The sequence below is a fragment of the Acipenser ruthenus genome, chromosome 9 (assembly GCF_902713425.1).
Source record: "Acipenser ruthenus chromosome 9, fAciRut3.2 maternal haplotype, whole genome shotgun sequence".
Classification (NCBI taxonomy): domain Eukaryota; kingdom Metazoa; phylum Chordata; class Actinopteri; order Acipenseriformes; family Acipenseridae; genus Acipenser; species Acipenser ruthenus.
Genome location: NC_081197.1, coordinates 33,477,438 through 33,491,606, shown reverse-complemented (window position 1 = coordinate 33,491,606; position 14,169 = coordinate 33,477,438). Strand labels below are relative to the sequence as shown.

The window sequence follows — 14,169 nt, the reverse complement described above, 5'->3', positions numbered from 1 at the left end:
ATGATGTATATATATATATATATATGTGTGTGTGTGTATATATATATATATATATATATATATATATATATATATATATATATATATATATATATATATATATACATACTGTATATATATATTATAATATACTTGAGTATGTACAGTAGTATTTATAGGAAACTAGAGTTTGCTTTTTAGGACGAGAATATATATATATATTTTTATATATGTGCATCCATGCATTCATAGGGCATGCTAAAGCATGCCTTGACCTTCGGTTGTGTTTACCTGGAGTCTGCTTTCAGGTTTTCCACTGCTGTGTGGGTCTGGTTTGTAACCGTTACGGATTCCTCATTTCCTGCAGGTCCTGTTGACTTGGAGATTACTTCATATTCTACACAAAAGGCAAGAGGACAATATCAATGTTTGCCTTCTGTATTTATATTTGATGCCCTCTGGACATTTCATTAGTTTATTTCATTTGCACTACATTTGAAGCTTCTACACATCTTTATTAATATTTTTTTCATTAAATCCCTATTTCATAAATACAGGACCTCACATGTTTCCATGACAACTAGGTCCTCCGTGCAGTCTACTCGACTTTGTTCTTCCAGTACATTGTAGGCCACTTATTCGGTAGCATCATCCAACTTCAGTGAGTTGGAGAGACCAATTTTTTTCCAACCGGCAGTCCTAACTGGGGCTGACAGTCTCAATTCAATTTATAATGCCTACAGAATTTATAGTGCCTATAGATGATGACAGCTCCCATTTTCCAGTGATAAATGTAAACACTGTCACGTACAGTACCTGTTGCAGAATCATTATCCGCTTTCTGCCAGTCCAGGATGACGAAGGAAGAGCAGCCCTCCACGGTCACCACGGTCAAGTTGGAGGGAGGGTGCTTAGGTGGGCCTGTGATGTCTTGATTCAAGGCTTCCTCCTCTTCAGGGAAGTGTCTGAGAGACTCTGTGATGGAACAAGGATCGTCTGGCTCCTTCATCATGTACTTCACATGAGGAGCTAAAACAAGAACAAGCAAGACTAATTAGCAACCGGGCAAGTTATAGAACCAGGAACAGAACTAAAATAGCTCATCGCCCGTGAATACAGCGCTAATAAGTATCTGTACAAAATGCGTTTCCAGAATTCGTGGACTTTTGTATCGAATACTTTAGGGTTTAATGCAGACTGCAGATGTTAATTTCAGCTTACCAATGAAACGTTCCTTTCCCATGGAGTCGATTTCCAACAGAGGAGCTGGGTTAAAGACTGAAGAATTATCTGCAGGTTCCATCCTTGTTGCTGTGATCCGATAATAATAATAAGATTTTTTTTTTTTTTTTAATTCAGTTTATAATATCTTGTGATGGCTTAAGCACAAAACATTACCAAACCTATAATGATTCAGAAGCTAAAAACAAATAAATAAATAACACTGCATGCCACTGCAGGAAAGCTCCAATTTATATCATGCAATCAATACACACAACAGATTTTACGATGCTCAGGGATTCGTCATTATCAGATGCACTAAAAAAAAAAAAAGCACTCCATATTTACAGATCACTGAAATACAGTTATTTAGTAAACATTTTAACATGTTGAAACTTAGTTATCATTGGTCAGTGCAAAAAGAAAAAAGGATACTTGTGAGTAAATCTATTCACCATTTATTCTTATATCCGCTGCTGTCATCAGTTTCCTTTCTTGTTTTGCTGGTTTTTCAGTTACTGAAGACAAAACCGTCCTGAGAACAGATGACTTGTCTGGTAATTGGCGGTCATCTGTTAACTTGACTGGAGAATGACAATAGGATTTTGGCACTTATAACCTTTTTCCATCTTTTTTTTTACACTATATTATATATTAAGTGACACTAAATACTAAGTTAAAAAAAAAAAAAAAAAAAACATATGCAGCTATGGCCAAAAGTTTTGCATCACCTAGAATTTTAGGATTGAGACATAATAAAAAATAATAATAATAATACATGAGCATCATTTTGATCTTTTATTTAACATCATGTAATCAAAGAAACTACACAATGATATCTCAGAAGCCATACTAGTGATACAGTATATCATGTTAGATTTCAAAAGTATATGGAAAACTACAAAGCGGCATGTAATTCAATATGTCAATGTAACATTATTAAACATTTTTCATTATATAGTGTGATGCAAAACTTTTGCCCATAGCTGAATATCCATCATATGGACATGTAGGTGTGACAGTCAGACGGGTGCCTAGACTACATCCCCGTTGCAGAGGAAATAAAAAGCTTTCATGAAGGCTTTTTTGCAAACCCACTGAAGGGATGTTTTCTAAAGGGAATATACTGCATATAATCAATCAATCACATTTATTTTGTATATCGCCTTTCATGGCAAGGCATCCCAAAGCGCTTCACATGACAAATAAATATACTATACAATAATACAATATAATATAATATATAATGTTTATTGTACCGCTGTTTCCAGGCTTGCCAACCACTGTGTTCTGCCTCCTTCTGCTGGAGTCAGAGGGGGAACGTTGCAGAGGAGACGCTGTTAGCGAAACAAATAAACAAAGAAACAAAAACAAAAAACACATTACTTCGTTTTTTTTTTGGTTTGTCTGTTTTATTTGCGGTAGTGTACCAGGTTACTTCGGAGTGTTTCCGGGGGAAAAAAGCTTTCTTTACGTACTATTTGAAAGACCAAAACAGAGGACACTTCATTTTAAGTGGTCTTCCTAACATGATTAACAAGTTTGGTAGATTAATGGATGAATGATTACACAGCACAGTAAGTGACACTGCTGTCCAGGGAGTTTCATTCATTTTCCAGGGTACTTATGTTTCAATGTGCTTCCTTCAAGATATAATGAAACAAATTGTATCCATTTTCATACTGGTACAGACTAGCCAGCTGTGGTTTACAGTACCGGTTGCTTAAAGGGTACACAATAAAGGAGGTGGCAAAAGTTACTGGTGAGGGAAAAAAGTGTTAAATTCTATTGTATACGCCTTTCATCTGTCTTGTGTCTCTGGTAGGGCACAGTCTACCTGAAAATTGAAAGTATTTAATTTTCCAATAGGAAGCCTTCCGGAGTGGCTGAGAAATGTACTGTACTTGATACCATACAGCTATTAAACTAGCTGGACCACTTTTTGTATGTTATTCTTCATAGAATTTAAAAGATAAGTTATGTCTCTTGAATAAAAAATAGATAAAACACAAAAAAGTACAGCATTTATTTAAATTGGAACACTAAAGGCAATTTCAATTTTAAAATTCTTGAACCCATCTATCAACATCCATTACATATCGTGGCAGACGACCCCATCTCACCAAAAAGTAATTTATTGTAATTTACAAATCTATTATTATTCAACTCCTAAGGCTACATCTACAGATTTTGTGAACTGTGGCAGTCTAACTCAAGATGTTGTAGTTTGATAACAAATGTCATCAATAAGGGTAATGATTCTGAACCAGATACTGAAAGGATCACAACTGGGGAGTTGTGATATGAATACTGTTACGCTGAGGGGACGCAAAACCACTTTTTGGCTTGAAACCTGGTTCCAGGAGGCTGGGATATTTAGTTTGAGGCAACTTTGCTGTATCAAACCAAAAAGTCTCCCCTGGTGTGCCATGCAGTGACCTGAAACCTAGTATCCTGAAACCAAGTTCCAAGCCACAAAGTAGCACTGTGTTCCCTCAGCTTAAGATTTCAGATCTACCTCCATCTGAGGATAATCTTAGTACAAGACACAGCACATTACAAGCATGTCACTGGTAAGGTTCCAAGGAATGGTAAACTAGCATTCAACAACAGTACAGTGGGAAACGTACAGTACAGTGTGAAATGTTGTTTTCCCTCTAAATCATTACAACCAATGACTTCCTAACATGCACACTGTATGTGTTTACCATGGATATTTGTTTGCCGATACTTTTTTTTAAAAGGCAATAAAAGTGTTTAGTCATAAAATAATGTAACTGGAATTTATCTAATAATATCAACTACTGTAATTAATAAACTCATAATTTTTAGAGTGTGTTTGAAACCACTAACTACCACTTAGCTTTTTTGTTTTAAATTAGACACTATTTAATATTCACAACACCTTTATAAAGGCTAACACTGTATAAGCATGGGCATGATACCGCATGATAATGTAAAATGCATATAAGTATTCACAACACTATAACAGTATAGTACTTTTGGTTTGTAACAACATGTAATGAATACTCATGTTAATGTTATATCGATGTTCATGATTATCAGGGATTGTGACGTGTAATGCACTTATAGTTGTATACAGTGCTATTTAGCCTTTATGGAAATGTTATGAATCTTACATAGTGTCCAATTTGAATTGTTAGCAGTATGAACAGTATGAACTCTTACTGAACATCTTTCTAATTAATCATTAATAGTCTGATTTTGTTTTTAACTTCACCTGTTTATTCAAGTGTAATTACCATATCTCTTGGTAAATTAGATATTCTTGGCAACTGGCATTTGATCAGCTGTAATTATGGTTATACTTTAATTTTTTCACATTCAACACTTTTGGATGAAATGTCTATACAGTAGGTCTAATTCATGTGTATTGCAAACATGCAGAAAGCGTTTGTGTTATTTTTCTACAAAGTGATGGTGAATAATGGATTTTTTTATTTGGTAAACTGAAAAAACTTGCAATGCAGGCTTGCAGTGGCTGTCACTGAACAGAAAAGGGAATAGCTCCAAAAGCATGCTTATGTGCTGTACACAACAAAAACATATGTATTTGTAAGCCCATCATTGAAAAACATGTCACAAAGCCTACCTTTCATTAAGTAGTGAAGAATCTTGCTGCAAAAATACAACTGCAAAGCCCAGGTGCATAGCCACGAGAAACGAGGCAGAAATTAAGCTTCTGTCTTAAAAAACTCTAAAAGCAAAACAACGCAGGCTGTTTTCCAGGCTTTTTACTTTAAAAAACCCTTTCATGTGACAAGAATTTCCAGTTCTGTAACTTTGATTGATGTTTTATTCTGATTTTATAAAAAATGTTGTAATATACATAAATCATTACCAATTATTATTATTATTATTATTATTATTATTATTATTATTATTATTATTATTATTATTATTATTATAAACTAATACATCTATGATATTTGCTCTATTTATTGCATTAGCGTATGCTTTACAACAAACTTAATTTTTTTCCCCACATATAAAAAGTAAAATGTTATTGGCCAAGTATGTCCCATGCTCCTCACACCTCAGCTAACCTTTATAAAATCAAAAAGACACAATAAACGAAGTAAATATTATATTATATAAACTAATATACTAAATATTACTTAAAATCAATGTTTAATATTAACATTTACTTACTAAATGTGTCTTATTCTCTGTATGCACCATGTTCAAGAAGTGTGTTGTGTGGTCAAAAAGCATACAACACGTCCTACTGCTCATGCAGGCTTTAATATAATGGTGCATTGCTGTGGCCATACACACACTGACCAGCCAGCCCTTTGTGGACAGCTCTGCATAAGACAGCATTTTTCTATAGCCGTGCCATTGATAGTGAAACCATTACCCAGCTTTGTCTCTGGCCACTCATAATAATCATGGACTTGGCGTCCATTATCTTCCCATTGTGTTCCATTGGCTGTAGGAAAAACACTGCTGTTAAAAGGGAATGGTTACAATTTCATGGGTTCTACTTGGCAATACTTTTGCCAGTGGTTTTGCCAGTGGTTTCAATGAAAATTGGTGCCACCCATTACATCAGTAGCATGTGGGACAGTTTTATTTAAGTTAGAAAAGTGAATCTGAAATATTCGTCTCCCAAGGCACACGACTCAATGTTAAATCTAAGCTCATGATCTTCTTACACAACCACTTGCTGTATTTTCTACAGAAAGCACCACTGTATCTTTTGTTTATAAAGAATAACTAAATGTCTCCAATAGTTCTCAGAACTTAATACAACAAAGTCTTACTTTGTGCATGCCAGTAGCACAGTCATTTCCCCAGGATGAAAATGGGTCCTAGCTTTCTCAATTAAACTAATCTAGGTATTTGAATATGTATGAGGTTAGTTGTCTGATATTGCTGCTGTTTTCAGGGTCATGGGCCAGCTGTGAATGCATGAAGCCTGGGCAGGTTCCAGGTTGGTTACAGTGGGTCTTCTGTAAGAGAAGTTGAGGACCAAATATCTGATGGGCTGCCATCTGGTCTGCCCTGTACTGCTCATAACTGTCCAACAGATGAGGTAGTTATTAAAGAAAGAACATACAGTGCTGGGATGCAATGGCATCAGATATACCTTTATAACTCAATGGCACTTTGAACAGTGCACATTGTTTCCTAATAAAACAACATACACAGACAGTGCAGTGTGTGATGCCAATATACAAGTTCAAACTGCATTCAGCTTATCACTGTAGGAGCACTGTGTCTAATATTTAAAGTGAAAGGGTTATGGAGGGTTTATCCAGGTTTTTGTTTAACTCCCCCATTTAATTTTGTATTTAACCTTGGACAACATGCAATTATATGTAATCTTTTCACTATAATGTCTGTGCTACAGTTTATGATGGAAAATCAAATGTAAACCTAAGAAAATTGATCTTTAACCCATATTTACAGTTGTGTACATATGAGAATGCAAGACAACAGAAATGACATACTCTACAGCATCCTCCAGTTACCATGATAGTAACCACAACCCATACAAGTCTGCAGAGCAGCGGTTGAACATACAAACAGGATCAGCATGAACGATATGAACCAAAGCCAACTTACCAACTGTAGGTTGTGGCTTTCACATCACATGCTGGATGCGTATGACATTTCAGCCTCATTCAACAACATCATTGTGTGTTCCATGCACACAGAACCCCAATCCATTCAGTAATCCTTTTGTATGGTGAGGGGTGTCCCCAAACGGTTTTAAAAATACTAAAGGAAACATAGGTGTTTCTAAATTTAGAACTATTAATTGTTTAATAGTTATGGATGATATCTCTATACAGCATCACTCAATCCTAATAGTTTTAAGTTCTGGTAGCTTTCATGTTTTGGCTATTTATCTCTTTGGTCAAAATAAATAATCGTTGGTAGAAGAGATACAGTAAATGTTATTTAGTCTTTAGTGCCAATGTCACAGCTTACATTCTGATTATCGGGATTACTGGTACCATTGTTTTACATCTTGAGCTACATCTCTGATTCAGGTTACAGCTCATTGCAAAACTCCCAAACTGCAACTTACACAATTATGGAGCAACGGGTGTTTTTATTGGGTGGAGTAGTGGTTAGGGCTCTAGACTCTTGACCAGAGGGTTGTGGGTTCAATCCCAGGTGGGGGACATTGCTGCTTTACCCTTGAGCAACGTACGTTACCTAGATTGCTCCAGTAAAAAAAACAAAACTGTATAAATGTATAATTGTATGTAAAAATACTGTGATATCTTGTAACAATTATAAGTCACCCTGGATAAGGGCATCAGCTAAGAAATAAATAATAATATTTCTTTCTTTCTATTAATCCTGTGCTGTGCAACTCAAAATAAAAACCTGTGGTGCACATACGTAGAAAGGGTTGGACAAAGATCTGACGCACCACCAATATGTAGCTGTCCCTCATATGACTGTGTGTATACGTAATTGTGCATACAACATGTTCCCTGCAATATGTTTGGTAATATATCCTTTTACAATTTCAGTCATGATATGCAAAAAGGATGATTGAGAACAGACTTCACTGCATATTTCCACCACTACAGAGGTGTCAGTCATTGAAGAATGCTCAAGTATACACCCACCACAGTGTATACCCCTATATTACAATTTATATCAGCGGCGCCCTGGCTTCCTGTGGTGGAGCTACAACTGTCTTTTTTTTTTTTTTTGTCCAATCCTAGTATATTGTTATATTTGCAGCTCCTTAAAACAGAATGCTGGCTTTCATACCATGCTTTAGATTTGCAGTTTTGCAGAAAGCTGTAACATTAAAGCTGCATTTTAAAATGGTCCAGAATGTCGTAAGCACAGCAGCCGTCACATCTATAACCTACTAAATTACATCCAAGAAACTACATAGTACTGTCTTACAGATGCTAGAGATAACCAATCTGTAGTTATTGACAGTATATTATTGTATACTAAAATAAACCTAGGATTTTTAATTACAATACAATCTAATACGATACAGACCTAAGAATACTTTAGCATTTGTTCCTCTTTCTTTATAATATATATACACACATATAGTACATACTGTATAGACATATAGTATATACACACACATACATAGAGTATACATACATACATACATACATACATACTTTACTTTAAAAGCAGCAAAGCACACATACAGACACATCTAAAATACAAACAAAACAGAAAACAAATGAATGAGAAGCAGTGCTTTAAGGTCAGCGTGACTTGGGTCTGAAATGGAACATGACGTTAATTATAAAGCAAGTTGAGGGTAGAGTGAAACAGAGTGTAATAAGCAGCTCCATTACCCAATTGAATCCTTGGCCACTGAGGAACATGGTGTGATTTTGACTGTGAGATTCCCTTGTGGTGATCACCATGTGCTGTGGAAAAAAAATAACTGAAATGGTTAGAGTTTATGTAAGGGACCAAATACAAGTTAGATTATTTGGGAGGGTAAAAAACAGTACTCGATGGAAAAGAAATTGAAAGCAGCGATCTCAACCACTGGAACCTTTAAAAGAAAACAATATTATTTTGGTAAAAGTTCATGTTAAATGGACTTGCAAAGATTTGCAATGGAGCCAACACTATCAAGAAGGAAGCACCCTGAAATTACTAGGCATTAAACCCAAACAGAAAACTCTGAATGGAATGCAATCAACCAACAATGTCCAATAGCACCTGGGCTGCAAGCACTCTAAACCAGGTTTTCTCAATCTGTCAACAAGAGCCACCTCAGGGATCAGGATACAAAGCTGCTTGAGATAAGGTAAGAGAACCCACTATGTTTTTGATCTCTGTTTATAAAAGACTCTTCACAGAGTTTACTGTAATTTATTGGCTTTGAACTGAACTTTGTAGTTGTTGAAATTTGAAAGGCCATATTTGACATACTTGTCACAAGTTATTTCCAAGTTTGCTCAAACACCTCATATTTTTAGCAGGGCACCTAATTAGATTACTTTTTACAAAGGTGTCATGTTTCCTTTGAGTTTCTTCTAAAAATATGTTATATAACCACATACTGTACATGTACAGTACATCTGACCACTCACCAAACACTGGAACATGCTAAACAACTTTAAACAATAAATGTACTGTCCACCATGCCTATAATATGCATTTACCTTGCATTACTATGCTTGTCTATGATTTTACATACTGGCTTCTGCTTTACAATATTTTTGCTATGCTTTTTACCACACTTAAATACTATTTTATAATGATTTACTGCATCATTTGACTGGTGAAATAGATATTGCAAAACTCACAAACATTTAAATCACAAGTGATCTGAAGCATGAGAAACAACTTTGTGAGCACATCGAATAGCTGTGTGACAAAGTTCTGGCAGACTTGAAATCAGCAAAGACCAGTATGTTTACAGCAGTGAAGTGGGACACAGCTAAGTGTCTTCAGTCCATGCTGTCCAAGCCACATTGCCCATGTGGGTAAACTTGGCTTGTTACCCGCTCACACTTCTCATCACACCCTTGCCCAGATATTACTGCATTTGGAAAATGTAATAAAGCAACAAGCCAGTTAGATCTAGATTAGATCTGCATTTCAAGAATCACACAAGCAACATAAGTTCTGTTCACAAACAAAGTGACAGACCATGAAAAGGGCTTTGTAAAGTGCTGGAAGTCACAAATAAACTTGAGCAAAAAACGACTCCATTACCCCAGAGACTCTTTGTTCTTTGAGAAGTGTTAGTTGGCCTGGATTGAGCTTGCCCCTGAAGTGTTTCGCCATTAGCTGAAGGGAAAGCAGCCGGTTTGACTGAAGAAGGCATGTTTCTGGTTGGCAGTGCTCTGGGAGAAGTGTGTGGCACCACTGCAGCTGATAAAGATGTGGTGTTTTTAAAGGGGTATGCTTTACCTGGATGAGAAAGAAATTGGTGACCATGTTATTCCAAGTTGAATCACAGTACCAGTTTTTAAACACAGGTTAACCTTTACTGCAGTGGTCCAGCAGCGACCAACTTCTTAAACGAGAACAACATTGTATTCATACAATCCGACATCAGAAAAAAATGGATCATTAAAAAATAGGGGAAAAAATCAGGTTTGAAAGCATGCTGGTACTTTATATAAAGTATGTACACAGCATGAATTGAATCCATTGAAAATATTGTTCAAGTTCAAGAGAATGACTGCAAATGAAGAAACATAAATAATTGCATATTCAGTACTTTAACTTTAATGGCTATTATATCTTCTCGGTCGAAGATTCACAGATCTCTAATGCCTTAAAAAAAAGTACTGCAATGCTTATTCTACTATTACTAATACTGCAGTAATCTGGACACAATCATTCTGCAGTAGTATTCTAAAATACCAAATATTAATCCCTTAACCATCGATTGTGCTATTAATAGCTACAGTATACAGCAAATAGAAGTTATGTCAAATTGATATTAAATCCATGATCCTTGCTGGAAACAGAGAAATTATACAAATCAAAACCATATTTTGTTCTCAGTCGTTTGCTTAAGGGAAAAGGGAAGAAAGTCTACAATATTGTTATTAAGCAATTTAAAAAGAAAAATTCCATTGCATGCAAACAATGAAAAACAGGTATCATCCCAATAGCAAGCTTTTTAACCAACATCTGTATGTGCACATCAAAAGGCACATTGATGGCAGCACATGGAATTGTGGTATAAAGCTGAAGCACAATGCAAAACACAGGTGAAGGTTTCAGTAGCAATATGGATGATGAAGCCAAACTCCAACAGAACATGAATCTAGAAATGCTAAAAGAAACGTAATAAATTCAGTCAGAAATGTTTCAACATTTGTCACTGAATCTATCTCTTTTCTTTTAGTATTTCTAAATGTAGCATTATTGAGTGTTTAATAGCTATGGATGAGAACATGAATCCTGAAGCTCTCAATCTAACAGCTTGTTAAGTCCTGCTGTTTTGATCTTGTGTCATATACATTGCATTGTCTTGTACCTTTAACTTGCATAACAATAATATTGACATATAAAGTACATGCACTAATGGTCTAGAACAGTTCCATTGTGAAATGTTCATGACAGCAATATGAAAAACTGAGCAGATGCAAAAGCAGTGGACCATCACAAGCCTCAAAGTGGTGGAGCTACAGTGTATGAGCATGACCTAAAGCCAGAACAATAAAAAAAAAAATCTTTTTTTTAATAGTGGTTTTCAAGCAATGAACGTGATGTAAACATGAAACATTTGTTTACCCCCGTGAATCTTTGCTCTTTGGGTCGTATTAGAGGATTTAGGTAGAATACGGCCTTCTCCATTTGCTGTAAAAAAAATTAAAAAGTGTGAGGTAGCCAAGGCTTAAAACCCCAGCTGGCATTACATGACAAGACACATTGTTGAAGCACATGAATATACCTGTGGTATAAAGCAGAATTAGAATAATAAAATAGCCAGGTTATGCTTTTAAAAGCAGAAATGATAACACAACAGAACATGCTATCAAAACATCCGATTCTTTCAGTCCAACAACTGAAGCCATCTATTGAAGTACCTTGAAAGTCCTACTATTTTGACTTGTACTTACATGATGGCTTCAGTTGTTGCAGTGTGAAATAACTAAGAATGAAAGCAATATGGAAAGCAAGATCTAGATGCAAACTTGACAGGGAATACATAGTACTGGACTTGCACGGATGAATGATAGCAGTATAGTAAACAGAGAAGATCAAAAAGAGGAGCACTGGACGAGCTCAGTAATGTAACAAGCTTGAAAGCTGTGGAGCGTGACCTAAAGCCAGAACAAAAAAAATGTCATTAATAATATTGTCAGGCAAAGATAGTGATGGAGGAAGAAACATATTTTTTTACCCCAGTAAATCTTTGGTCTTTGGTTGGGATTAAAGGGTGGAATACGTCCGTCACCATTAGCTGTAATTAAAAAGTTAGATGTCTGAGGGAGGCAGGGTTTCTGCAAACTGGTGATTTACCTTGGGATTTTAATTAGGGTGCTACTTTACCTACAGCGACTTTTTAGAAGTACCAACTAACAAAAATGTTATTTACTAGGTGAAACTTCAATGCTAACACTATAAAATGAAAACAAATAAACATCAGCAAGACTTTGAATGGAATGTATTTGCACTGATGGCTTTCATTATTCCAATATGAAGCAATGAAAAACAGAAAGAAGACAATCAAAAGAAGAACACAGGATCAGCTCTCTAATCAAGAAAAGCTTGAAAGGCATGGAGAACAATGAAAATGGGATTGCTAATGCTTTTCAAGCAATGTACATGATGAAGCATGAAACATCTCCATTACCCCAGTAATGTGTGTGTCTCTGGGTTGCATTAAAGGGTTTTGGTAGAATACGTCCTTCACCATTGGGTAGAATACGTCTTTCACCATTAGGTAGAATACGCCCTTCACCATTGGGTAGAATATGTCTTTCACCATTGGGTAGAATACGTCTTTCACCATTGGGTAGAATACGTCCTTCACCATTGGGTAGAATACGTCCTTCACCATTGGGTGGAACACGTCCTTCACCATTGGGTAGAATACGTCTTTCACCATTGGGTAGAATACGTCCTTCACCATTGGGTAGAATATGTCTTTCACCATTGGGTAGAATACGTCCTTCACCATTGGGTAGAATACGTCCTTCACCATTGGGTAGAATACGTCCTTCACCATTGGGTAGAATATGTCTTTCACCATTGGGTAGAATACGTCCTTCACCATTGGGTAGAATACGTCTTTCACCATTTGGTAGAATACGTCCATCCCCATTAGCTGTAAAGAAAAAAGTTAGATGTCGGAGGTACACTGTAGCCAGGGTTTCTCTAAGCAAGAGATACAGTAAAGGTCTGGTGTGAAGATCTGGTGTGGAGGGAGGGATGCTGTAGGTCTGGTGTGGAGGGAGGGATGCATTAGTTATACAGTTCATGGATCAGGAAGAAAAAGAAATGTAAAAAAATAAATATTTAACAGTATAAGAAGGATGACAGTTCAAATGTTACATCTAACGTGATTGACAATTTTCTCAAAACCTGCAGCACAATTTCTGGTACAACCATACACTACAAATGCAATATCTTTAAAGGTTTAAAGATCTCTTTCAAAAGTTCACATGAATTATGACTGAGATTATAAATTGAAATACTGTCTCGGTCAAGCTCACTTGAGTACTAATGATGATTATAGGTGACACTACTTTTGAAGTTCATACTAAATTGTGAATGCAGTAATGACAATGGCTGAAATACAGTAGTCTTCCTAGATTTTGTACAGAACAGACTTTGTTTGTCTAAACTACTGCAATATATCTTTAAATGTCAAGAAACATCTTTAGTGCTAAACCACTAAGCTTACAATAATAATAAAAACCTTGGTTCAGTCCAATAAGGATATCAAGCCCTTCAGCTTTTCAATAACATTTGTCACACAAGACAAATGGTTGAGAGCACATGAAAGACTAGGGTAGCGTGAAGCTGAGGCAGAATATAAAATTAACAGAAGCTGTAGCTTTAGTAGCAGAAGGTATGATGAAGCCAAACTACAGAACATTCTATCACATGAAACATTTTTTTGCTTTTGCCAATTTCCAACTCTGTCTCTAGTTAAATCCATCCATGGAAGTACTTGATAAATCCTGGATTTTCTTAAGAACTCAGATGAGCAGTAACAAGAGTTAACAGGTTCTAAACTACCGCAAGTACTTAATTTTTAAATGTCTATTGTTTATGCCACTTAGAGGGCTTGCAAGACTAACAACCCAAAAGGGCACTTACACTATTGGTTTCAACTGTTGTAAAATCAGTATGAAATCCACATGATAGCAATATGGACAGAAAGCTGAGAAGACACAAAAGAGGAACTGTGGACCAACTCTGTAATCCAAAAAGCTTCAAAGCGGTGGAGCCGGGTGTGCGTGACCTAAAGCCTGAACAATAAAAATGTGATTAATGATGTTTTCAAGCAAAGAATGC

General features: G+C 35.9%; 1 protein-coding gene across 19 annotated transcripts in view; it reads right to left on the bottom strand.

Moving 5' to 3' along the window:
• Positions 1-14,169, bottom strand: part of LOC117405859 (target of Nesh-SH3-like) — a 74,424-nt gene that overhangs the window by 16,521 nt on the left and 43,734 nt on the right. For 5 of the 19 annotated variants that reach the window (XM_034009277.3, XM_034009281.3, XM_034009279.3 and 2 more), the window contains 10 exons: positions 12,500-12,973; positions 12,047-12,106; positions 11,434-11,499; positions 9,898-10,095; positions 8,520-8,594; positions 2,460-2,537; positions 1,656-1,784; positions 1,201-1,290; positions 796-1,008; positions 271-376 (listed from right to left, as the gene is read on the bottom strand). In XM_034009277.3, coding sequence (XP_033865168.2) covers positions 271-376; positions 796-1,008; positions 1,201-1,290; positions 1,656-1,784; positions 2,460-2,537; positions 8,520-8,594; positions 9,898-10,095; positions 11,434-11,499; positions 12,047-12,106; positions 12,500-12,973 — 1,489 coding nt within the window. The remainder of the gene's footprint in view (positions 1-270; positions 377-795; positions 1,009-1,200; positions 1,291-1,655; positions 1,785-2,459; positions 2,538-8,519; positions 8,595-9,897; positions 10,096-11,433; positions 11,500-12,046; positions 12,107-12,499; positions 12,974-14,169) is intronic. The other 14 variants (XM_059029863.1, XM_034009285.3, XM_059029867.1 and 11 more) reach the window with 8 other exon arrangements.